Here is a 27,572-nt window from a genome sequence, read left to right on the forward strand (position 1 = left end):
GCATAACTCAGGCTTCGTGTGAGAAAAGGTTAAACCAATACATTTTCTATTATAACTACTCTTACAGGCTAAGACTTTGGAGGAAAATGCATGAATGAAATATACAAAACTATTTTGCAGTTCATGTAATGGCAGGCAATCCTTTTCCACAAAACCTACCTTGTGTTATTCCCACACTGGAAAGTGGTAACTACTCAGAAGCTTAGATCTAGTCCATGAAGCAGAGAAGTGCCTGTCTAGGAGAGGCCAGTAATGCCACTGATTTAGTAGGATCACTGAGGTTACTGAGCACGTTATCAGTGTTTCTGTTCAGGACTATGACCTGTGTTTGTAACACCTAATATGCTTCAATACTCTGCACCCAATTTTGCAATTCAAGCTTTACAGTGCAGCTTTAGAAAAATTTCATTTTCTTGCAATTGCAGAGATTTCAATACCTGTCTTGGGAACTCCACGTAAGGTCACAATAGTGATGCAGAAAACCAGGATGTAATCTGATGAGATTTGATTTGATGGATTAGGTGATGTCCATGCAAAAAAGCAGAGGACTAACCTCATTTTCAAGCCAATATTACAGGTCACACAATGACTGCAATAGAGATACACCTGGAGCTGGTGAAATTCAGCTGACAGCTCTCACTTGCTTATTCAGAATACTTTGGATAAAACAAATGCATGATTGCTGGACTTTTGCAGCTTACATTGGTGAAGTTGTTGATGTAGTATTTATGGTATTTTTGCTGGGAGGGGAAGGGCAGATTATTAGTAGCAATTTGCTTTAAACCATGAATAAATTTTCACACCTTCCCTGCAGAAACTGCCAACCAAACAAGGGAAATTTGCCGTTGCCACACTGTCCCCTAGAGTGACTGTCAGGTGAAGAGGATGGCTGCTTGTGTCACCTGCAGCCATGTATTCTCTCTACAAACCATTCTGCATGGTTTTGTGTTTTCACTATCATTGCTTAGTGACAAAAAAAATCAGAATAGCCTTATAAAATGACTGGACTTAAATCCCAACTGAATATCCCTTCACCCCCCCTTGGGAGTAGCAGAGAGAGGGCATGGAAGCAGTTCCACTTCTAGATTTTTCCTTGCCTTACCAAAAAGCACTAGGAAGTCTGAGGTATTTGCAGATGGGTTGTCTACAACATCACCTCCTCCCACGACAGTTCCCCAGCAGAAATAACATTGCAAATCAAATGTCTGACGACTTGTAAAGTGAATTCCACTGTTTTGATGCAGAAGGTAGGATTTTTCAAAAGATTTCAGTTCTTCTCCATTTGATTTAGCATTCATGGGGAATTTTGCCAGTAACGGCTCTGTAAGTGTCATTATGGCCTGTGAAATACTTGCAAATTCCCACCTAGAACATCAGTGGTTTGTATTTGTGCTATGTGGTTGTTTTGTTTGAGCAGATCTCAGGATGACCCAAATCATCCAATCGATCAAAACAACTGCAGGCAAAGGGACTCGGAACTGAAATCAAACCCCTTACCCTCCACATAGCAACAGGTTTTCTTCCCTGCAGTGGGCAACACCAAAATTCTTCACCTTCCTCCTCACCCTCAATCTTTGAGATCCGCCCCCACTTCTACAGTTGTTAAAGATCCTGTCGCTGAACTGTTCTGCTGCAGTGCCATCAAGTGGTAACCATTTGTAGTGCAGCTGCTGTTCTGCACACAGGTTGCTTTCTGATTCCATTAGAAACCGTAAATTACGCAGCAGTGAATTCTGACAGGGAAGAAGAAAAGGCTGAGTTAATAACAACAGACATGATTTACCTTTGGGTCATGTATTCCAGAAAGTTCTTCATAGATTTTCTCTCCTACCATGACAGCAGCTAGGTTGGCTGTATACGTGGACAAACAAAACAGACAGAAAATAGCCCACAGATTCATTAAAAACCTGCCAGTCCAGCACTTGGGGGGTTTGATGGCAGCTGTTCTTCCAAACAAGATCGCGTAGCAGACGTTCAGAGCAGAGGAGAAAGAGAAGACTTTGTTCCTGTTCCTTCCCTTGGGGGTCATCCCAAAAGGACTTTTCCATTCATATAAAGTGAGGAATATAGCTGTGATGTGGAGAGCGACAAATATCCCCAGCCACATAGTCCAGTGAAGTGGCCACATAAAGGCTCCAATAGGAGCTGCTGTGTCTCTGGTCCTTACCAAGATGCCCAAGCTGGTTGAAAAAAAAGGGCTGGTAAAATCAATCACCTGGCTTCGGGCAGTGTTAATGCTAAATGACGTCACTGCCATATGAGCTGTGCCAGCAAGAAGATCTCCCACCAGCCCTGTCCAGTGGCCATTCTTCCAGGCTCCGTATTTTCCATCACCAACAATGTACAAGTCAAAATCAAAATTCATATCCTCAGCTAGCTTCTCCAGCAGGTCAATGCAGTAGCCATAGCAGCACTTCTTCAGCTCAATGGGAACAGTGTCATTCCCTCCTTGAAGGGTTTCAAACAGGTTATCCAGCACGGCTGAATCATTGGTCAGAGGATCCAGGCACAGCTGCCCTGCTGGGCAAAGACCTTCATCATCTACATCTCTTGTAAAGACAAATGGATGCTCAATGAGAGTTACTACTCTGAGGTGCAGCCGGGTGGGGTGCTGCATATGATTTTTATGTCTCTGGGCCTGTTCTGGCCATATCCCATAGTCCATGATTATCTTCCCTTCTTGCCAGCTCCCCAGACGAGTCCACATCGGGTTCCCGACAGGGTCGTGCTGCAGATTCCAGATGAAGAAATTGTTTTCTGAGCTGACGATGGAGGAGCCTTTCACCTTAATGTGGCCACTGAGACCATCAAAAGTTGTGTTGGCTAAGAACCTGTTCGAGGGAGAAAGCAGAGTAATCAGAAGCAGACAGCTTAAGTCATCATACTGAAGTATATGCAGACACCACAAATTTATGTTTAAGAGAATAGATTGGGGATGATGTTGAACACCTGGATCGTTGATAGCTTTCCTATGGCACAACGAACAAGCAACTTATTTATGACTAAAGCACTTGGGAACGCTTTCCTACATTTCTTACCTAATGTAGATTAAAACTCTTCAGGAAAAAAATTGTTTTACTTACTAGAAAAAAATGCATGAGAGAACACCAATTTTTTTCAGTTCTCTTTGCTTTGTACATTAACAAAACATAGGTTAGTTCTCAGGTGAAGTCACCAGATTTATAGTCATTTTCCTAGATGAAAATATGTATGAAAATGGAAGAATGCGAATTATGTTTGAAATGTCCTTTCAAGAAAAATCCTATAATCTCAGAAAGATTTAGCTTACAGATGAGAGGCTACTGAAGTGCTGTCAACACCTTTCAAGCACTCTGAAGTAAACCTATCTAGATTCAAAAATGTAAATTTGGCATTGGTAAATCACTGTTAGCCACTTCAGAATGAAGAAAGGGACTCAATGCAAAATGTTGCCCTAGGACAGTCAAATTTAATTCTTACAAAAAAAAAAAGAAAAAAGAAAAAAGAAAAAAAAGTTTGTTAAAAATATGTGCAGAAATAATGTTTTTAAAAGTGCAACTTTGATATTGTAGCAGATCTCATGAAGTGTGCCAGTTTTGCGCTGAACACTTTGCATTGAGATTTCCGGGCTTTTACTATTCCTTTGTACTGAGTGGCAATGTTTGCTAGTAGTTGTCCTCCCTGTATATTGAATTTAGCTTCTGGTAAGTCACTATCAAAGAGGCTAAAATGACATGGATAAAGGAGCAGGCAACTGAGCAGGAAATAAGTGTTATAAGGAGAAAATCTTTTTTGTAAACTCCATGACAAGCTGAACTGCACTCTGTTAATATTAAAGCTGCTATGCATTTTGCAGGGGCTGTAGAAATCTTAGCATGGTGGTTCCATTAAAAAAAACACTGAGTTAAATTGCTGCTAATATGGTGTAAGTCAGGCACGTATTTTTCACTAAGAGGCATTCCGAAGACAGACTGTTTAGCTGTCATAGTAGAATATAACACCTCACATTAGTTCTGAAATTGGATGAAAGCAAGTATTGAAGGAAGTATAAAGGCTATAGCTGTCATTCCAGCCTCAATAAGCAAGACATAAACTTTAAGGAGTGTTAATTGTTTATCAATATTTAGAGTCGATAAAAAAGAACCTCAAATTGATTTGAAAAGGATAAATCCACAGCAAGTGTGTGTGCATGCATACTCATGCCCAGCCTCTACCCTTAGTTTTGACACTTCTGGTGATTTTTGATGGAGTTTCAGCAGTTAGAACTCTGGACTGTGAATGTCTCAAGATAGTACCAGGTTTTGTTCTCAACAAAGGTTAATTTATGGAATTAAATAATATAGTTTTCAGTGCGGTAATGTGTGTGGCAGCATTCTCTGAGATGGCTTCAAAATTCTTCTTATGCAGTCTATTTTGAGCAGGTTGAGTTTGGAGAAAGATGACATAGCTAATGCTGTCAAAACCAATTGATCTACACATGTGTTAACTTGGGGCAGAAAATTATGCCTGAAAACACACATATAGGTGTTCATAAATGGGACAGATGCATGAAGGTGGTTCTCTTTTTTGAAATCCTTTACCATTTAGTCTAGTCCTGGCTAAATGATACCATAACTTCATTAACCAGTGGTGTCTGCCACTGTTGACTAGTTCTTTCCTCCTACCCTGTGTTTCATATTTGACAGTGTTATTTGCCTATTTGTGTATGGAAACACTATCAAGGCAAAATTTATAGGGAAGGCAATCTTAAGCACTAAAGAAAGGTTTATGTGCTGATAAACTTATCTGATTTTTATCTCTCCTCCTCAGCCTTTGTTAAAAAGTGTGCACTTTCTTCCTTACAAGCCTTGTTGGGCTTATATGCTGAAGCCATCACTACAACGGTAACAGTAAAACCACTCCATGTGTGGATGGATCTGTATGTAAAATTTTGAAATAATTGTTCAAGTGTAGAAAATAGCATTAACAGTTCACAAAATGCCAAAACTGAGGAAGACGAGTTCTCAGATGGAATTAGCTAGTGAAGTTCTGATGAATTTGGCCCCACATTGCTACTACAGTACAACTTGGATATCAGAATGCTGCAGACCAGGTGCTTCGGGAGGAGAGGAAGCTATGGAATAATGCATTAGATTTATTTTCTGCAGGTGGAATGAGAACAGTGGAATTTATGCACGGTGTTCTCTGACCATGTGCATGTGCAAGTGTGCCCATGTGGGTGAATAGAGCCCTCTGTACCTGTCCTGTGCTGAATTGTGTTAGAAGCGGTGACCTGAGAGATTTGGTAGCATTTAAATGTATGGCTTCGCTACCGTATCAAGCTAGTGGCTTACTTTTGCAGCTGATTTGCATGTTGTATATTTTTCATACTCACAGGACATGAATCAAAATAAATGAGGGAAACCATGTGGGAGACACATTCTAACAATACTTTGTTTTTATACATGAGTGGCTATGGCTGCTAATCATTTGCATATGCTGTACGCAGCACTAGTGAAATTCACGCCCTGGACTTCAAGTAAAAATTCCCTTCTCTCAGTAACTTTAGGAAAGAGGTAAAACAATCTGGCTACATTATTTAAGCCAGCAATCTCTAGTGCGAATATCTGGGAATTGCAAGTGCTAAGTATTGCACAGACACATTGGCAATATCTGAGCAATACCTTTTCAGCACAGCAACTGACAGATTTGTGTGGAAAGACGGTGTGTACAAATTTCAGAACGTGAAAGGCCAGGCCCTCCAGTCTGACGGCTGAATGGATTTCCTTAATGCTATGCCAATGTGTGTGAGCTGATGATCACACCAACAGGGTGTGATAGCTGCATCAAAGCTTCACTCGTGTCACTTCAGTTTGACCAATGAGTCCAAAGTGTGTCATTTGCTCAGTTCAGCTTTTTGTGTTTTTCGTGTGCTTTGTTGTATGAACTACTCATTAGAGCTCTAGCAGTACTACCATACTACCATAGCACTGGTATCTTTTTAGTACTATTAAGAATGATCTAATTAAATGATTTCATTTTCTTCCAGGCTTGATGGCTTGGTCATTCCACATCTTTCTTGGAAAGTTTACTGGAGGCAAGAACTGGAATAGGCAAGCAAATAGCAGGCTGCTGAAACTACCCAAGAAGCAGAGTTAAAGCTTTAAGACTAGTAAAGCTGTAAGACTACTTAAAACTATAAGACAAAGATGAGGCTTTGAAATTCTAACCTTGTTCTGTCGACAAGGATGCTCCCATGAGCAGGCAGGAACAGATCAGGGAATCAATTTCATCACAAGAGGAATGAAGGACTGAGACTTACAACAGTATAATCTTCAGGGGTTTGTACATCTATATCCATACCCATATAAATAAAAGCATGCTTTGCCCAGATCTCAGTCTTGTTCATAATCATTATTCTGCTCCTGGGTGGCATGTAAATGTCTGCACAGACAACGTGAGTGGAGTGTTGTCAATGAAAGCTCAGGTGTCCATGGTCGCAGCTTGTGGGACTGCTGTTTAACTACACACTGCAGTGAAGGGAGGTGAGGTTCTATGCCAGCGTGTCTTCTATATCCCCATTCGTAAAACGGATGAGGCTGGTCCCAGTTAAGCTACTCATCAGTGCTTCACACCTGAGAAATTACTAGTACCACTCAGAGTTAATAGTTATGTTGCTAACTCAAACACCTCAGTACTGGCCATCAGGTATGTCTCACTGGTGCACTACAAAACCAGCTGCAGTGATTCAGGACAAGGGTTTATCTGGTGTGTTATTTTGTCTTTAACAGGGTCCACAAGCAGGTGCCTAGAGAAAAAAATGCTAAGCATATGATCCTTTTTTCTTTTCCACAATACCTTTACTGAGATGAAGGGACAAGAAATTTCATAGATGTGAAATTGCATATTGTCTCCCAAAATACAAGTTATAGCAGCCACTGTTCATGACAGAGCTAATAGTAGAAAGCAATGATAAAGAAATATTTTGCAAGAATACTTTTAAGAGCTTTAATTTTGCCTTCCTTTTTATTTGTCCCTTCCTTAACCCTCATGAAGTCTGTTCATAAAACTACTGTCCTCAAATATTTGTTACTTTAAGAAGGCCCTTGCTGAGTTTTACTTTTCAGGAACTTGGGCCTGATATAGTTAAAATACCCAGAATAATGAGACAAAATTCATATCACAAGTCAGTGGGGATACTGCAAGCCAGTGCAGTATTTATTCCCAAGCCTTGTTTCACTCTTCGGAAACAGGGGGGTTTTGACCCCTGAGCTATGAACAAGTGCTGGCTAAGGAACTCTTAGGTTCTCAGATGGCTGTGCTTTGAGCAATGCCATTACCATACTATTGTGAAGTCACAGTTCAGATAAAATTAAAAAAAACCTTGAAAAGATACTTCACGAACTTTTATCCTAACTCCATTCAACAAAATCAGACGTAATGGGGGGAAAACATGGAACAGTCACTGGATGTAAACCAGCTGATGAATTCACACTTAGCAAAGACCTTCTTGTTCATTTTCAAAGAGAACCATGCAATTTTTCCTCTCCATGTTAAAACTCGGAATATTTCTAGATGCAAATCCCCAAGCATTTTTTGGAAATAACTTCAGTACAGTGACATGCAGTGGCCTACAGCAACAGTTTTAGCAGAAGCTGGAAGAGGACGCTCCCACACCAAGCAACAGAGGAGCACTTCCTGGTTTTTGACTGCTCTCACCAGCAGCAGTGGCCTATGAGGTGGTCAGAGGTGCATCTTTTTTGTTTCTTTTCCATGGAAGCGCACTAGCACAGGCTACACGTCTGCTTTTATACTCCCTGATTGCTTGGGTAGTGCAAATATTCTTACTGTGTTTTGCATTCTCCCAAGTATCTCAAAACCTCAGAGAACATGACATTAGCCCTGACCTTTCAATCTAACATGCATAAACACAAATACAAGATACTTCCAGAGCACAGTCCGTAACCTTGCCTGTGTTTACTATCTGATCTCTACTTCTGTGGAACAGTGCCTCCTACAGCTGTCTTAATCTCCTTCTGTGGCTAAAAGGCTAAGTTCATTACTTGCCCAGAAGTAGTAAGGCAGGAGGAAATATTGAAACAAATTTGTGTATGAGGGATGGTTAGCATGGTAGCTAAGCCAATGGGAATGGCGGTGGTGATGGTGAAATTGTTTTTCTTGTATACCACAAATATTAGCCACAAAAAGAAAAAAAAGGAAACACTTACTTCGATAAATACTGCCCTGAAGTGATATTCCTTTCATCCGTGTCCATGCAATTCATTGTACTTGGAATAAGAGCTAGTTCAGGTTGAATCATGGTGGCTGCTGCTACAGCTCTTGCCACCAGCTCCATTGCATCCTGTACATAATGCTCAAAGACTGACTGTGTTGTCTTGCCATGTGCGATGAGACCGAGTGGCAAACCTTCTGTCCTCAGTTCTTCCACATTCTGTGAATCCCCAATAATCCAGTGAAGTTCTGGAGGCATCACACCAAACTGGGTAGTTATTTCAAAAATCCTCCGTGTTTTTTCCATGTCACATCCAAACATCACCATGGTAGATGTTGTGTCTTTGATGCTGTCCAGGTAGAACTGTAAGTAGTTCAGAAGGTCACTGGCTGAAGTGAGGTTTGCTGTGATGTTTATAATGGATCCCAGGTGGAACTTGGAGCTGTGTTCTGTGAGGAAGAGAAAATCTGTGATGTTCCACTCCTCCTGGCATAGCATCAGGCTGAAATTATACCAGTTGTTCATTGCAAGGATCGAGAAAGTGACATCAGCATCAGAACTCAGCGAGTTTTCTAAACTCATCTGCAGGTGAAGGGGATTCTGTAGTTAAAAATATGAAAGACAACTGATCAGAAATATACTGGACCCAAAGTTAATGACTTTGCGTATTTTTTATTCACTCATTAAGTTCAAAGTAATCACCTATCAACCAAGAGAACTGTGTGAGAAAAAGGGAAACTTACACCCACACAGCTTGAACGGACTGTGATTCATGGGCTTCTTTGGCCAGAATTTGAGTAAACTTTAGTAGGCACTAATGAGTCTCTTTCCAAGAATTTGTATTTCTGTCAATCCATTTGTACTGTTGGGACTTTTTGCCATTCTCCAGCAAAGATTATCGTGCTTCCTAACAAAGGTATGACAAGGCATGCCCTTACTGTTCAGGTTCAGTCCTTGTGTTAATGTTCATATTCAATGGATGCTGACAAGTTCTCTAGTAAACAATAAGAAAAATAAAGAAGAGCTTTCAGTTCTTTTTATTACCTTTTATTTTGGTAGTTAAGGGCTTTCTTTACACAGACACATGAGTAACCTAATTAAACAGATCACAGTCTACAATCAATGTACACCATGTACTGCCAATAAAACATGAGAAGACTGATTCTTTGGTAAAGGACAAGTTACTGAAAGCACAAGAGACTAAGATACGCAGACTCTGGTTTCTGAGCTGGAAAGTATTCCATAAATATGCATTCCATACTAATTTATTCCACGTTGTTGATGATGTAACAGAAATTAACCCATTACATTTCCCAACACCACTGCCCTTAGCTTTATTTTTTCCAGAAAAGGAGAAAGGATGTGAGGCTAATTTATCAGTTCTCTTAAGGTAAAAAATTTTTCCTTCCTTATTATTTGATTCATAAATACTTTTCCCTTACTTTTATTTCTCTCCCTTCCCTGTGGTCCCAAAAATAAAGTTAAATTTTATCTGCAGATTTTATAAGGAAAATTAAAGACTCCAAGCAATTGCTAGCATTTTGCTACAAAATAACTCTCCACTCTACCAAAATGTTTCTATCAGGCCTTCAGCTAGCTTATATACTGTTCCAACTTTTGGTTTCACCCAAGAACTTGACAGTCTTCAGTGTGGCTTTGCTAAAATGTTACTTTACTTTACATTGGCATTTGATTCCAGCCATGAGGCTGTTCAAAAACTGTGAATTACAATGCCTGTTTCAGTGTAACTTTTGCTTTGAGATCTTTGTTGTGACTTTATGTTAACATCTGTCTGTATTCATGCCCCCTCAAATTTTATCTTACCCTATACAAGTACCTGAATTTTATCTTTCTATCCAATAAGTTACTAAACACTTAAGGTCTGTTCTTCATTCTCTTATGTTTTCAGTAGTTAACATGTATAATATAAAAGAGGAATCACACCTTTACTGTGTTTGAAGTTGGTATAAAATGCTGTCATTTTGATTCTGATAGTATTTTACTGTTCATTATAGTCTCCAGTTTGTCTGGATCTTAAAAATGTCATTTGAGATTTGCAATAATATGATAATGCTCAATTTACACTAGTTTTACTAAAATAAAACCCTGGGCTCTCCAATACAGATATAAGGGGTGGAATGGAAAAAACCCACACACCTGAAGAGCTAAACCCTGTTCATAAGCAGCAAGGTTTTATTGTGTTAATTTGCAGTTACATGAACTCGTCATCTGTTTTCCAGAGCAGATAATTTACACTCAGAGCTTGATAAAGAGAATACTGTAATTGAAGATGCTCTTAGCTCTTTTTGTTATCTCTTGCATTTGGCATCTGTGGCCTTTTTTTACACATCCACATGAATAAGCTAATTAAAGAAAGCACTGTCAACAATTGATACACATCATGTACTGCCAACAAGACACACTCTTTGGTAAAGGACAAGTTACTGAATGCAGAAGCTAAGCTGTGCAGACTTTTCAGTTCTAAGCTGGAAAACATTGCTTACTAATTAAAATACATGATTAGTTCCAAAAAAAGAAAAAAAAAAAGAGCATTGTTTATAGTATCTGGGTTTAGAAAGCTGATTTTAATAAATTAATCTCTGCAAACGAAATCACAACAAACTTTTTTTCTGAGGTTATGAGACCATCAGGTAAATTAATAACTCTAGTTTGTCTCTCACTGCAAATAGAAGAGAGAAAGGATTTTCCTTGTGTCCTCTCTGTCCCAGATCAAGTAAAAGTATGAATATTTTACATGATGATCTGCCCCCAATCAGCGAAAATTTACAAGTCTGCTGGCTTAGTTAATTTGAGTGTTATAGAAGAAATTAGTTATTCAGTATACGTAGAATATTTTGCATGTATTAACGACACCACACAACCTGATCATAGCTGTATAAGGAAAAGCAAATGTCTTCAGTATATTCAGAAGTATAACAGCCCAAACATAGTACTATAGCTATTATCATACAGACACAAGTATACGGAAAAAATATCTACCAGATGCAGAAAAACAACCATGCACTGATGAGTGACCAAAGTCTGCCTTAACAGCGGTGTCCACTGTTGAATAAAACAGCCCCAGCAACCAAACTTCAGCATTTGTACTGCTTAGTTTGTCCCTGGTCTGGTCTTGGCACATGTCAATTGGCTTTCTCACACCATGCACTGGCAGTTTGGATCCTGGCACATTTTGGGAATCACCCCCAGTAGGCAGTATGGATAAGACTGCATGACAACTGGCTTTCTGTCTTATGCAGCGGGTTTAGATCTTTGAAGACTTCTACATCCTCATGCTAAACACACAGTGCATATGCACAGTTCCACATATGCAAGACCACTTCTTCTTGTCTACAGCACAGTTCTCCCTGAATTAAAACATTTTGAACTGATAAAAGAGACAGAAACCACAAAAAATTATACCTTAGGGCCACTGGGCGTTACACCAGTCCCAGAGCAAACAGCACCAAACACATACAGTCTAGATAAAGTGAAACTCTGCCTGTGGGTCAGAAAACTGGACATAATTTTCTTTAGCAGTGCAGGCGAAGGCATTTTGCATCTGACCTGGTATTCTCAGGTGCAAGGCTGGACTCTCCCATAGCACTGCAGCTGCAGGCTTAGACTTCAGAAGCTCTAGTGTCAGTCCCTGTATTATGTGCAACATACCTGGATGTGTCAGTGTGGTCCAACAGACTGTTCTTGTATTGAGGCACTGCTCCTCACTGAACAGAGATGGATTTGGGATAACCTGGCTTAGACTGAGCCTGTGTTGAAAAGTGCTTCTTGGTGCAAAACCATCGGCGCTTCAGCTATCACTTTCAAAACTCCACAGGCGCATCTACGTAAGCACTTCACCACCACTGCAATTTATCAGTTGCTAAATTCCCTGCTAATGTGCTTGAAAGGTAAATGTTCAGCCCTAAAAATGTAGCAAAATTGGTCTCTTTTTATCAATTGTATTGGGACTGCAAACCTTGTCTTCAAAATTTTTCTGATACAAGACTATACCTAAAATTCTGTCACTAGGCATTTATCTTCTGCTTAACTTTAAGATAATTCTTATCCCACTATGCTTTAGACGTTGGGGAGGAACAGCCATTAATGTCTGCTTCGTACTGCAACTCAGGGAAGGCACTCTGATGAGCCTCATTGTTACACATCTCAACCAAAAGAGCTCTCTGTGGTCTCATCTAGAGAGTGGTTGGTTGACTTCACTGGTTTTATATGCAAAACAAGATCCTTTTAAGAAAGGATGTGGAGATGTTTGGATTTAATACCTTCTTAATTTTATTTTGAAAGGTTTATTTGTCATTTGTAGGATGCAGTTGAACATATAAGCTCTGACAAATTTACACCAAAGTCACATCTCAGTATACAACCTTTGATATTACCGTGTTCTTAATGCTTTTACAGATTTTTGATTTGTCTTAATTTAAAATAAACTACTGCTTTTTAAATGAGGAACTTCTGAAAATTGTTTAATTGGTCATTCAGTAGCAATCACTGAGACAGCACAATTTCATAGCAAAGCCTTTTGACAACTGCAGCGATAGTTTAGGTGTGTCTAACTTTCTACTTATCATGGAACATAAGATCTATAAGATAATATCAGTGTGTTGAACTATGCCCATCCATCCTTATTTAAGTTCTTAGGCAAACTCCTTCATTACCTCACTCTGGAAATTTGTAAAGTTTGACTATTTCAGTTAAACTGTCAATTAGAACTGATACAGAAATTCACTTGCTTTGTTTACATTTGAATTTAAGCTGTCATTAAAGATTATATGACTTACATTAGTTTTTTTGTCAAAATACACACATTTAAACCTAATTTGAATAATGTTAATTGTGATCTATTTTTAATAATGTGTTTGTATTTACAAAGTGTATTGCATTTACATTACATACATTATGTAAATGCACACTAGCAAGAACATTTCCTATGTCTAGGAGAGCTTAATTTTTTATTGTACGCCATTGGCTCCTGTTTTAAAACCAGCCATGATCAACTGACTTCAGTGTTTACTGGGTAAAGAACAGGCCTAGAATCCTTAATTTCTGATAAATCACCTTCAGATCAGATGTCAACAGTCTTTCCACTGACTTTCAGTGGACTTTGGACCAAGCCATTCATGGAATATTAAGCTCTACGTGGTCTGATGTGTTTCACTCCTGTACATCAGCAGAGTGTAACAACTTACTTGCATTTTGCATCCCAACCAGAGCAGTTTTACAGTTTCATTGCCTGAGACACCTGAGATAGCAGGCTCATTTAACAACTGAAACACGATTAGCATTTCATTAATGCAATATTTTTCAAGCTTCCATTTCAGTAGTCTGTAGACCCATCCTTAGCCCTTGTAAATCTTGCAAGCACGAATGCCTGGAGCTGGGCTGGAAGGATCTGGCCATTTACCCCTTCAAGCAAATTTGTAATGCTAATTAGGTATGCCCACCATGACATTTTATTTGACATTATGATAGCTTCATTAGCAGAGTTAAAAGCATACATGTGAATGTTCTTTTGCTAACTGTGTAAAAGTACGTAATACACAGAAAATTTATTCCTTTGATTCTTGGGGGCAAAGGCAGTGCTCAAATATGTATTTATGATAAGAAACACAAAAAAGAAGACAGGCTATATAATTACATCAGCGAAAGCTCCACTGAAGGAAAAAAAAGTGCCTTCTGGCTTACAGTGCAACTGTGGGTACTCACAGCTTTACAAACAGAGCTAAATGGCAGCTGTGAGCAAGCTGATGTCACAGCTTCAAAAACTGGGAAGCTCTTTCTTCCATGGTTGAAATTAGAAAATTGAGGCTTAAAACCAAGTTCCTTAAAGTCTACAGGCACACCTATTGTTTCTTCATTTCATGCCATGAAAAAAGGTGATATAAAATGTTACTGTATTTTTTTTAATATTCAAGGCGGATGTTGTGTTGGCAGCTGACAGACCATAGGAAGTACATCGGATGGAGAGGTCCTGCCAGCCTTCCCAACCAGCTGCTGAGCTGCCCATCATACTGCATCCCAGTTGCTGTGAGGCCCACCTAGCAGCAACAGAGGGAAGGTGTGCTTCAGCGTGTCCACCTCCAGACTGCAGCGAGAAACCTGCTCTGACCTCAGTGGAGACTGCAGCCCAGAGGCTATGGACCCACAGGTTCCCACAGTGGAGGGTGAAGCATCCTGGTTTTCTTCTCAAAATCCATTCTGCAGCTCCTGCAGAGATTCAAGCGCCACGCAGGGCAGGCATGCATCCCTCCGCTCCCCTGTGAAGAGCACTGGGAGCTGGACCTGGGCGTTGCACTGCTCCTGGGCTCTTGCCTGGTTCCACTTAAACCCACTAAGCCTTGTCATGGACGTCAGTAAGCATTAGATTTGGCTCCTAAGCCTTTATCCAGCAAAATACTTAAGCATCTGTTTAAGCTGCAGCATGATTAAAAATAGGAGTAGTACTTTTCTTCTGCTATTTAGCAGACTCTTGGTTCTCTAGGGGAGAAAATCCCAGACCTGCTTTGGCCTAAAAAAAGGAGGACAACTTCATGAATTTCTCTTTTTCTTGTCTTGTGCACCTGTATCCACATAAACACCTGTTTGACCAAGACCATAATTTGAAACAGCCTAGGTCCACACACTAAAGGGTATTTTTGCAGATGGTTTAAAAGCTTCTGAGACAGCAAAGCAATCTTAGGCTAGCCAGAGTTACTCTGAGTCCTGTAGCAAAAGAAGCCTGGAATCCATCCAAGCAACACTTACAAGCAGATCTTAAAAAGGCACTGACTGTTGATTCTAAAAACCACAAAACCACAAGAGTTAGATTAACTTAAGTCTTGGCTTAGTCTGTCCTGAAAATTATTTGCCTTGTTAAACCAGAGAGTCATGGCTTGAGGTTGCTTAGCATCTCTAATGCCTACATACAAATACTCCAAACTAATCTGAATATGCACAGCTCTCTACAAGGTCAAAGAGGCAACATGAAATACGAACTTTCAGCTGTTCTTGGAAAGTAAGACCCATTATTTATCTTCATAGCCACTTAAAATTATCATAAGTAATACTGCTTCAAAAACTTCAAGGTGTTCTTTGCTCCAGGAGGAAAAAAATAAAATCCAACAAACATCTAAAGTTTGTCAAAAAGTATTTCATACAGATGCCAAGAGCCAAAGTAGTTTCCTTCCCTAAAATTTATCATTATAGTTAAAAAAAGACAGGTGATTGCTAATACAAATAGATCAGGGGGAGCTGCATTAATTCTCCTTGACAGGCTTTCCTCCATCATTAAAATGCCAATGCAAAACTCTAGAGCACAATCTCTGCTCCATGGTACACTCAAAAAGGGAGAAAGAGGTGGGGCAGGTCCATGTCTGTGACTCTTGCCCCCAAGTGCTACAGTTTTGTAACTGGTAACAAAGCCCCTGCAAATGTTTGGGTAAGATTCCAAGAGATACTGAGTGTGACTGTTACCCACAATGGAAAATTTGTTACAGCACAGTATTATTTTCTAGAAGCTCAACACTGTTACGGGAATAAGGTTGTCACAAGTCAGTGAGTACTTGCTAGCAAAAGCAAGGAGATCTTGGCTACCTCTACCCCAGGTTTTCTTTCTAATGCCATTTCCCAGTAACACATTTTCTTAGGCTGGCCTCATCCAGACTGTCAAATTTGTGAGCAGGATTTCTCACCTGGTGGTGTGCTGCAGCTATCCCTTTACAAGTCTTCCCACACTTGCCGTTCCACAGGGGTGTATCTTTTTGGGATTCTTCTGAATGCCACTATAAGCCTGAACAGTTGGCAAATAACATTTACCAGAATCTAATTCTTCTCTTAAGGAGACATGGCACTCAACTAACTCAAAGCTCTTCAGCAGACTGTCTAGGGGTGTTTGTGTGCTTTTCTGTTGAGAAACACCCCACAAACAGTGGTGCTTTTTCCATCCTGGCCATCAGTCAGAAGGGCTCTGTTTTAAAGTGACTCCAAAGCAGGCAGTTCAAGATTTCTCACAGGTATTATTTGGGCAATGCACAAGGAAAGGGCTTTTTTCCCCACTTTTGGTTCATGAGGACAGGTAGCAATCCAGCTTTTGACAGCAGCAGAGCCAAAGCTGTGCCAGTACCTGTGAGCAGACAATGCATGCATTTTGGGCTTCCTGAGATCTGCTTCCTTGATCCTGGCACTCCTGATGTCTGAGGTGTGATGAAGGAAGACCCTGTTGTAAAGAAATTCTGATGACACACCAGTGGTGAGTTAGGTAGCTACCAGAGCACTCTCTCTGTGTGTCTGCTAATAGAAGAACTCTTATTAGTCTTTTAGAGTACTATTCGAGTACTAATGACCCTACGTGAATGACATAGGTGGGATCAGGCTGAAGTAATAAAATGTTACTTGGATGGTCAAGAAATCACAATTCAAAGGCTGTTGAAAAAACAAATGAACGGGGTTGTATCAAGGATCCCCAGAAACACTACCACAAGATGACAGCAGAAGCCTTAACACTGCAAGCACAGGATGGCAGCAGAGGTGCCAGGGCTAAAAGTCACAACTCACCAATTGTCAGCTACTGGTCACTAGGAGATTGCAGCCTTGGGAGCTGTGTAAAACTGGGTTTAGGGAGAGCAAAGAACACATATCCAATATATAATATGTACCAGATACTACAAATGTGGATATAAGGTGGAACTGCAAATGAATGAGGAATAGGCAAGGAAATACAGCAAACATGCAGATAGCATTAACACACATAAAAAAGTAACCGAAAGCAAACCCAGAGGAGGAAGAATCTCCCACCATCAGCATAACAGTCTTCCCTTTAGAGATCTTGGGACACAGACAACTTGCCACTAACAACCCCAGCCCCCTGAAAACACACACACTTGCTCTGTCTCCCTCAAGATTTATGATGCTGAACTTGGGACCCAGAGGTCCACAGAAGGGTGAGCCTAACATCTGAAAAAAGAGATGAAGGAACTGCATGTATGACAATTTAAACCGTATCATTATTGAGAATGAGCTGTAGTACTTGGATAATTTGCCTGTGTTAGCATCATTGGGACCAATTATACTACTTTGGTAAGACTGCTGGGACTTTAATTACACAATAAATTCTTGGCTTCACATATAGAAAGGGTTTCTAAAGCTCATGTTAATTTCATGTGGTGTTTGCTCTGATGCCTCGCTCTTGAGGACTACCATTAACACAGTACAAGAGTTGACAGAGAATTTGGCAACAGAGGCTGTAATTACAGTGCACATTGCCAAGCATTGCTCCACACCAGGCTCCTTGACATGTCACCCTTACCAGGCTCCTCAGCATAAAGGGCTCTTGCAACAGCATTCCCATCCTTGCCCTGTTACAGCAGCTTCTACCTTCCCATCAGCAAGATGGACATGTTAAAGTATATCACTAGAAAATGCTACTTTTTCACAAGTTTAACAGGCTGTGAGTGCACTTTCTGTACTACCTAGCTTTCTAGACATGAGCAAAATTCTGGCCGAACAAAAAGAAATTAATTCTGGAAGAAAATGCAGACTATAAGGAGAGGGGGTATGAGGATGAGTGATTCACATTATGCAGGTAAAAGAAGTATGATTCCATTTTACAAAAGCAGCTATTGTCCTTTCTGATATGCACCTGGTATACCCATGAAGCATGTAATCCAATTACATTTTATTCACCATTAACACCTGCAGCAAGGAATAAAATCTGGAATGCCATTTTCACTCACCAGTCCAATTCCAGCATGGCTTGAAAGTGTTTTCAACCCTCCCTGATCATTTGCATTCCCAACACCCTCAGTAGCTGTGCCCCTGATGTCTCATTTTTACAAATGATTATGTGCCCACCAACAGGCTGTGCAACCCTATCTGGTGTTCGCAGCTCAGCAGAGTGAAACTAGGTCGTTTGATCTTGTAGACAAATGGGGAACGAGGCAGCAATTTAACAAAGAAACCTCCATTTATCCTGAGCCAGTGCCATAACACAACATTCAGGATGCAGAGTGCCAGGCTGTCCTGCTGCAGGCAGCACCTCCAGGCACAGGACAGCCCTGGCTGCTGTGGGACTCCTGGTTCTCCTTGCAAGGCACCAGGTCCTGCTCCTCCAGGGTGATGACCAGGGACCAAGTCAGCTTCCCCATCTCTGTGAGTCCCTGCAGAAATACCCATGGGTTGTGCTGCATGAAGTTATGCATGAAGCAGTCACTGAAATGACAGCTCTATATGGCAATATACAGTGGGGGGAATTAATGCTGACCTGTGTCCTGTTCCTCAGAAAGCCAGCAACAGCTCATCATCACATCCTCTCCTCCTGGGCCTTGCTCTGGGCATGTTTCACAGGATAAATTTTATGTATAGGTGCATTTTGCTCTATATTGATTCTTTGTATGAAAGCAAGCCAAGAATTAAGCTTGCAAAGACTGATCTCTTAACTCTATTAAATAAGGCCAGGTAGATTAAGTTAGTAGTTCATCCTTCTGTGGCTAGACATTTAAATCATGGCTCTAAGGTGAATTCTTGTGTGTACTTACTTGGCTTAAAATCAGAAACATAATTTAAGCATCTTCACTTGAGGTTTCTTATTTCATACACCAAGGATTTAATTAGAAAGACAGGAAATTAGAAAGAAGAGTTCTAACTGGTTCTCAGGGCAGGGGCTGAGCAGATGGGGGGCGGGGGGAAAGTCAACACACTCTGCATGCAGTGGGGCATGGAAGTGACAGAGGGGACCATCCACTGGGACATGCCATCCCGAGTGGCCATGAAACGCCACTTGATGCCTGCTCAAAGTTTGATGTTGCCCTGCCAGCCGAGTAGGAGGATCTTGTCCTGTATGAGCATCCCCACCTCGCTGGGGCACCTTTCACCAATTGCACCAAGTGCTGAAGCTACTTTCCTCAGCAGGAGCCAGTTTGTTTGCATAAGAAATAGTTCAAGGATAAGTGCCACTCAACACCAGCAGTTGCTGCAGAAGGAAAAAATAAATAAACTGGGAGGTGTGATGTTTGTTAGCTCCTTGGCTGCAGATTTACTATCTTTCAACAGAAGACAAGAATCTGACTTTTGAAAATGCAGCAACATCTAGTGCTTATATTCACTGCACATTTCTTAACCACTGCTCCCCATTTTTCCTTCCCAATCTGAATGAATACATTGTCATTCAAATAATCCCCAACAAAAACCAACAACCAACCAACCAAAAAAACCCCCAAAAACCCAACACCCCCCCCAAACCCTGTACAACTTAGAAGTTTTGTGGCAGCATTTGCAAATTGCTTTTCTGGGCATGCAAAACAGAAAATAAGGCATGATCCTGTAATCAGGAGGCACCTATTCCCTGCCCCCAAATGCAGAAACGTTCGAGTTTCCAATAAAGTGTATAGCAACTACCCACAAAAGTGTGTGACTGCGCAGAGCCCGTTACCAAGGCACACAGGGAGAGGAGGCAGAGGAGGCGGAGGAGGAGGAAGGGGCCCTGGCTGGCTGTCAAATATAGAAACTGAGAGATCCCATTTGAAATCTCTGCCTTGTCTTCTGCTCCCTTTGTGAGCAAACCCCTCTCTATAGATGGGGATAACCCCCTCCGCAGTGTGCTGGGGGGCACAATCACCCCTGCAGCAGGGCCAGGCTTCTTGCTTCTTCCTGAAATGGCTCCCTGCCCATCTTAAGGCTTACAGCAAGATAAATACTTCACACCCTCTTACAGAGGGAGTGATCAGAAGGAAAAAAGGGGGGTGGCGGGGTGGAAAGAGGTTAAATCACACCTCCTGGAGAAAATACCAAGATTCTGCCAGAAGCAGAATCTAGTGCTCAAAGCTCCTGTTCCTTCCCATGCTAGACACAGCTGCCTCAACAGATAGATAATGTGGAAAGGAACAGCCAGTCATTTATTTTATGGGTTATTGCTAAATAATTTGGGCATTTGTACCATTACACTGCTCACAGTGCACTGATCTGTCCTTCCAGACTAGTGTTACCCATACCACTGATACTTGCCGCAGCAGGACCCCACGCCTGCAAGCACCTGGATGCTGTGATTTCCTCATGCTTTAAGTGGATAAGCAACTTACTAATTATCCACTGTATTACCAAAGACTCCTGGGTAGAAAGTCATGAAATGAACCCTAACTGTAGCAGGTACTTCACAGAGCAGAAAGTGGTTTACAGCAAGTATTGTGGTAAGGCTTGGGAAAATGTATCAAAAATCACCACCCATGCCTGTTTCATCCTTTGATTTATATGTGCAAGATCATCAGGTGAACATCTACAGCTCCTAGTTGTGACTAAATCTTCTGCTCTCAACTAAATGCTTGACAGAAAATGCACAATACCATCACCTGTCCACTATGCATAAACATTTGCATGGATTCTTGCTACGAGTTTTCTTTTACTCTGTACCTCGCACAGACATTTAGACCAACAACGAAGTGACTGAACAGAGCTTGAAATCACCATAAAATACGAATGATACTTACTAATCCCTCCTTTGTACTGAGTTTGGACTCAGTGGACCAGTGGTAACTGATACTTCATAGGCTTTAATCAACATGTCCATCCATGTTGTAGTAGTGATACTATAGTATGTGATACTGGTCACAGGCTGAAGCTAAATGTCACTGTGCAGCCTGGGAAAAACAGCATGCTGTACTGAAGATTCATATTGCTGACAACCATCACTCGCCAGAAGTTAGCACTAATCACAGAGCTTTTTAAAGCTTTACAGCCTTCCCCTCCTTTTTCTTGTGCTGCTAGTGCTCAATCCGCAGCCTGGGGACAAGTTCTGCATAACAGCCCAGCACCCCAGCGCTGCCTGAGAACTGCCTAGAGTTGAAAAAAAATTTGGAAATCCATACTGCATCAAAGAAATACACGACCTTCCCTTGTTAATGAGAAACTCAACAGCATATGGACAAAAATAACTCAGCATACTGCTTTTACTAGCAAAACCTTCAGTGGTGGGAAAGTTTAATATACTTTAAAAAGCAGGAAAAAGTAGTGAAGAGTAGCTGGACAAACTGTTGTGATGGAATTAAATACCAAATTTATTTAATTGAAAAGAAAGTTCTTCATCCTATCTACTTATGTGAAAACTGATTTGTACTGCTACCTTGTGTTTCTTGAGGGGGAAAGGGAAAAAACTGTTGTGGCAGGTTAATACAGGTTGACTTATTTTATGAGAAAGTAATGAAAGTAACAGCAACAATTTCACAAGCTGGATATTATTAATGGGAAGAATACTTCACTGCATAGAAATGAGGGGAAAGGTCTTTACAAATTGAATTTTCTTTTCAATACTGGCTCTACCTTCTTTGCTGCAATTTCTCCAAATTTCCACTGCCTCTGTAACCCCTTCTTATAAAATAATCTATCTCCTCCTTAAAGTTATGTAGGGTTTGCACAACTCTGATAGCTGAAAACCATACACTCATTGCAAAGCACCAACTACCCAAGTATGTTGCTATTTAGTTTATTTTTTAAGAGCTATGTGCTTTAGGATCTGCTAGGGCTGCACATTTCTGAGTCAAAAGGCTCTCAAATGCTCTGAACCAAAATCAATAAACTCGTGTCTGTGCTTGAGCTTCCTAGAGACATCCAAGGCATTTTCTTTCTCACAGCTCAGCTCTTCCTGCCCTGGCCCATGTGATGACACTATGGATGCTATGCTCTCTAGGTCAGCTCTTTAACCCTGACATCAGCAGAAGGCTGACGAGTGATCACAGCTGACAAAGAGGCCCTCAGCTCCTGATAATGAACTCTGTGAGCATTTTGATGCATTTGGGCAGCTAGACCAAGCTCTCTGCAGGTAGGCTGTGTGCAGCTGGGGCAAACAGCATCTTTCTTTGCACAGCTGCAAATCCAAAAGCATCAGATGTATTAATGGATCTGCCTGCATATGACTGCCCTCCTCTGCACTTAGTGGCTTATAAACTCTTACAAGCACAGCAGCTGTTTTGAACAGCACCTTCCCACTGCCTTCACCAGTCCAGTTGCAGATTAATACCACAGTTGAGTCTAGCACTACCAGTTCTATGGCCCAGAAGAAATAATGACATTTATGAATTTAACAAACAAGAAAGACAGAAGTTATGAATTTAATGATCTGTGAGCCAGTCTTGAGTTACGCAAAATACATTGAGTTAGGTATTCACAAAATTGCTTCAGCATAATTGTTGGCACGTGGATTGTTTGCAAACAGCTAGCACAAAATACTTAGTGTTAATCATTTGTTCCGTGACATAGTTAGTCATGCACTATTTCTGCTTCTTGAGTGGGTGATTGTATCCTCCTAAAGGAGAGGGTAAGAACCAGTGAACATGAAGCGTGCCCTTAGGAGTTTAATTAACATGGATAAGTGCTTGTGATAAAATACGAAAGCATCATGTCTCACTAATCTCAGCAAGACGTTTGCGTCTATCCATCCCCATGCAAATAATCTGCAATGACTCCGCAGAGTCTGGTGAACCAAGCCCGAGGACGAAGAATTCACATAAACTATTTTTGGCGCCATGATTCTTTTTAACTCTCTGAACAAGGGGAAGTGTTGCGGAGGAGTATCTAATTCCCCCAGACAACCTGAAAGGAAGGGATGACAGACCACCATTCCTATGAGTCTGGCAAGAACATATGATCAAAGCTGCTGTCTCTCTTTGCAAGAAACGGTACTGCTTCAGGGAGAGAGAATCTATAATAGAAGAATCACAAAAAATGTATATTCCCTGAAGAAATATGAATGTGTATTTTTTTCTTTCCCCATTTCAGTTTTCTCTGTTTACATGATGCTAGCACTTGGAAGCGCATCTTGGTGAGTCTTCCAAAGGATAAATTATAGTTCTGCATATTTCAGGGACCTGGGATGGAACTAAGGGAAGTGAAAAACCGTGAGCTCTGAATTTCATTGTAATACTGTTTTGGTATTTTGCACTGACACAGAGGCTGCACTCTGCCTCCTGAGCAAGGGAACTGAAATAGTCTGTAAAACTCCCTGCTTACCAGGCACCACACAGAACACTAGGATGTATTATTAATAAATTGGAGTGAAACAGCCAGCCAGCTGTGGGAATAAAAGGGAGAGACAGACACTCAGAGAAAGCAGGATCTTCTGTGAAAGGTTTGCTTTTCTTTTCAGAAGGGTAAGCAACGGTTGGAGACCACTCTCAGAATGATACATACTTGACCATATTGACTGACACACACGTGGACTGTTAAACTGGGCATCAGGGGGGCAGGGAGTGAGGCAAAGAGGTACGAAGGCTGCTGAAACAACACACTTCAAGCTCACAGTGAAGGCAAGGGGAATTGCTCCAGCAGCTGGGCAGCGTTGGTCTCCTGTCCCAACCTGCACAACTGGAAGCATCGCTCAGGTCAAATAAAGTTCTCCGCAAAAAAAGATTTTGTGCACAGCAGGGGCCTTGCTGTCTGGGTTGGCTGTTATTTCCTCTCACCACTAATACTCTTGCAAAGGATGGATGCCACAACACCACACAACAGTTCCAATGGTGACCACACCATTGTTATGTTGAACTGGTCAAACACAAGTACAGACTCAGCATGTTGTTTACAGACAGGCAATGGGATGCTGCTGATTCTTACAGCCTTGCACAACTTTTAACCTTCCAGAGGAAACTTCTGACAAAGGAAGGAAATTCAGCTGGACTTCCCCATGCCTGGACTGGTAGACCAGCAACTATTCCAGTACTCAGCCCAGCGTATTTTCTCATACTTTTTAACTGTGTTGGAGAAAAGTGAATTTCCCTTTTGAGTCCCCTGTTCAATAGTCAGACTGCACACTCATTTCTCTACCTCTTACTGACAATAATAAGCCATTTTGCTGCTTATTAGTCTCTAATAAGATTGTAACAGAAGTGTATGACTCTCAGAAGACATGCATTTGCTCTTGTAGTGCTGGCATAATATGGATCCACAAAAAGAGGTATTCTCTGAATTGTTCTTGGTCTTAGTGAATCGCTTTCTATAGATTTTTAAGTGACGAGAACTCTTTGGTGAAAATAAGGCAAAATCAGGTAAAATTAAAGGTTAAAGTTGATAGAAGTATTAAGTTCTCTTATGAATATAGTTTTAATATTGCAGCAACAAGCCACAGATGCTGTTGGACTAGTTCCTCATCCTAAGCAAAGCCATGCCACACTTAAATGAAGAGCAAGTCCAAATATATTAGTTTGTTTTTTTAAATGATGGCAATTGCATCAGAAACAACACATAGATACTCAAATGAATGAAATGATTGGCTTCAGCTCTTCTTGTTCTCCTCAACATTTACTTTTCATGAACATTCCAGTAATCAAATTATACTAGGACAAATGCTTATAGAAAATCAATAGCAAAACCAAACATGTGCAGTATTTGCAAGTTCCAGCTTCCACGTAAACCCCCAATTCCTGTGTTTATAAAATCGTAAGATTAAAAAAAATAATATTCATGCAGCTTAGCCAAACAACCAAAACCGGACTCAAGCCGCTCCCTACTCAAAGGCAGTGAATTAAAAGGAAGCACTTTTATACATTTTTTGGAAGGCTCTGGGGTGCAGGTATTCCTAATGTTTGTATTGTTCATGCGTGTTTCAGAAATTTCAGGTGGTTTTCAGGCAGAAAAAATCGTCTGTGATTAGATGCATTATTCACTGTGAATTCTCACTTTGTTCTCCTCTTAAAGTACTTCTGGGGAGGAATACAAGAGCAGTATGATTTGGGCAACAAGCTCCCATTCTCTGTCACACAAAGCATCTTTCTTATGCTAATAATGTGGTATGCTGCATCCCACTACAGGTCTCAATTTGCATTTTATTCTTTTGCTGTAAACCTGTAAGGGTTGTGAATGCCCAAGGAGGACATCGCAGTACTGCTAACTTTCACATAACTACATGTTACATATTTATATGCACTGTCAAAATGGTGGGAAGATATGAAATTGAGTTTCACTGGAATCTAGCAGGCTGTGCTATTTATAAATAAGTGTCTTATTTTTGGTGCTCTTCAGAGAATGTGACGAACAGTGAGTGATGAGCAATTTATGTTGCTGATCATTTGTATCACAATGGAGCCTTGCAGTCTTCTTCTGGAGTCAAGGCTCTGTTAATTTAGTATCTGTGTTATCCTATAGTGGAACACAGGACCTCAGAACAAAGACTAATGGGTAAGATTAAGAAAGGGTGAAATGAGCATGCCACTCTGAAAATGGAAGAGCAGGTGCATAATGGTGTAGCTGAAAGAAAATTCGAGGGTTCCTGGGGATTCTGGGCATCAATATTCAAAACAAACTGATTATCTATCTCTCTCCCTCTCAAAAGAAATTCTCAGTGTGAAGGAATCCTTTCACACAAGTATTCTACACTGAAGGATCTTCTATTTATGCAGTGAAAGATAACACTAAACAAAATATGAATGTGAAATAAATGCCGTTAGAAGGACTACATGGTCTGAAGAGATCTTACCTGTATAACAATGAAAAGAGCAGATTTTAATTAACAAGTGTGTAAGTACCCTGTACTATGTAAATAATTCATGTGTATAAAAAGATGATCATAAGCATCATTTTGGCTTCCCTGTGTCGATTGCTGATGCAAGATTCCTAATCAGAGGCCACAAGAGTACTGTTAACCATACCAGCCTACGCAGCCTATTTCATACACATGTTGGTATGAACTTTTAAAGAGGTGATTAATAGGTGGGGGTTTTTCCTCCTCTGAATCTCTGAAGAACAAACACAGTTTGCCACGTTTTATCACTTCCCCTGAATTTGCTCTGTAGTAGACAATTTTATAGATGCCAATGGGAGTTTGGCATGAGCTGCCCCTCTGGGTGGTCAGAAGGTAGCTGCTAACAGCAGCAGACTGTTTGCCTGCCACACCAGGCAGTGCAGTCGGTTTTGCAGAACTGGCAACGAAGTGGGGATCATACACCACCACATCACCTCCTTCTGCAGTGCTGGAGCAAGGAAACATCACTAAATGTTACTGGTGCAGGTTGTGTGCTTGCTGGATGACTGGGGAAGCAGAGACAGCAGAAGAGCAGAGCCCTCCTTCAAAGCGCTGCTTGATTTTGTACTCTGGAAATAAGAATATGCTCCTGCAAACTCCTGTTTGGCAAATGCAGTATGGTACAATGATGCAGGAGCAGGCTGGAAACTAGGACCATGCGTGGCAATAAGTTAGCTGAGGGGAATGTGCTCGGGCTTGTCTAGACAACAATCAACATGATGAGCTTGTCTAGACAGCAATTAACATGATAAGGCCTGTTTGCAGAGCACAGGGGAGCGGGAAACGGATGGCGCCAAAGTTGGCGCCAAGGAAAGGCAACACCTTGCTGTTAATTAGCCGCCAATCAGGGATTGCCTAGTATGCAAGGGTTAGCCTCAGGAACCAATTGGTTTAAGACGCGCAGCCTTTGAAAGTGTATATAAAGTTGTGCTCCTGTACAATAAACCGACATTTGCTTGCATCAAGCTGCGTCCCGTCTCCTCATTCGCCGCAAATTGGTGACCCCGACGTGATACGTTTAAGGATCTAACGTGAAGGGCTCTCGAATCGCCTATCTGAGCGACATGCAGCGAATCCCACAGAACTTTGAATGATCTGCTGAAAGGAAGCAGGAGCCGGCCATAAATCCCTCCGGAGGTGAGAGGTGAGCTGTGGGGAATCCGTAATGGGGAATCAGGCTTCGTCCCCAGAAGGAGACGTTTATGAGCTTATGAAAGGTCTTCTTAATAAACATAAGAAAAATATCTCTGGACAAGACCTTAAAGCAATGCTCAGGTGGGTGCAAGTAAATATGCCCGCAGTGACTGCATCTACAATTTTTACGCGGGAACTTTGGGACGACACAGGGGTGAAATTATGGGATTCTGCGACAAAAGGCAATATTGAGTCCCACCGTCTGTTTTCTTCATGGAGAGTTATTTTTGAGACTATGAAAGCAGAGGAAGGAGAGGAGGAGGAATCGCAAGCTCCTACAGCTCTTTCCTCATCAGCCTCTAAGTCACAGTGCTCTAGACCCCTGGGTGTCAATGCAGTGGGGTATCCGCCAGAAGAAGATCCTTTTGACCCAGGACCGATAGACCGTGAAAAAGAACCTGATTTATACCCTCCTGATCTACGTGATGTGTGGACAAAAATAAAGAAACAAGCCTTAAAGGAGGGGGATTTGGACATGGCTAAAACTATAGTTGCTCCGGTCTTGTATTCTCAGGGTCGGGCAGGGGGAGCACGATGGGAGGCTCTTTCTTTTTCGGTTGTTAAAGAACTGCGCCGTACAGTTACAGAACATGGTATTTCTTCTCCCTATTTTATAAGCCTGTTATCTTCTGTGTTTGATACTTATATCGTGACTCCTCATGATTTGAAATCTTTAGCACGATTGTTACTAACCCCGAC

General features: G+C 41.1%; 1 protein-coding gene across 2 annotated transcripts in view; it reads right to left on the minus strand.

Moving 5' to 3' along the window:
- GRIN3A (glutamate ionotropic receptor NMDA type subunit 3A) overlaps nt 1-27,572 on the minus strand; it is a 75,239-nt gene that overhangs the window by 32,919 nt on the left and 14,748 nt on the right. For both annotated transcript variants that reach the window (XM_055699681.1, XM_055699682.1), the window contains exons 2-3: nt 8,187-8,791; nt 1,784-2,831 (exon numbers count right to left, since the gene is read on the minus strand). In XM_055699681.1, the coding sequence (XP_055555656.1) occupies nt 1,784-2,831; nt 8,187-8,791 (1,653 nt within the window). The remainder of the gene's footprint in view (nt 1-1,783; nt 2,832-8,186; nt 8,792-27,572) is intronic.

The sequence above is a fragment of the Falco cherrug genome, chromosome Z (genome assembly GCF_023634085.1).
Source record: "Falco cherrug isolate bFalChe1 chromosome Z, bFalChe1.pri, whole genome shotgun sequence".
Classification (NCBI taxonomy): Eukaryota; Metazoa; Chordata; class Aves; order Falconiformes; family Falconidae; genus Falco; species Falco cherrug.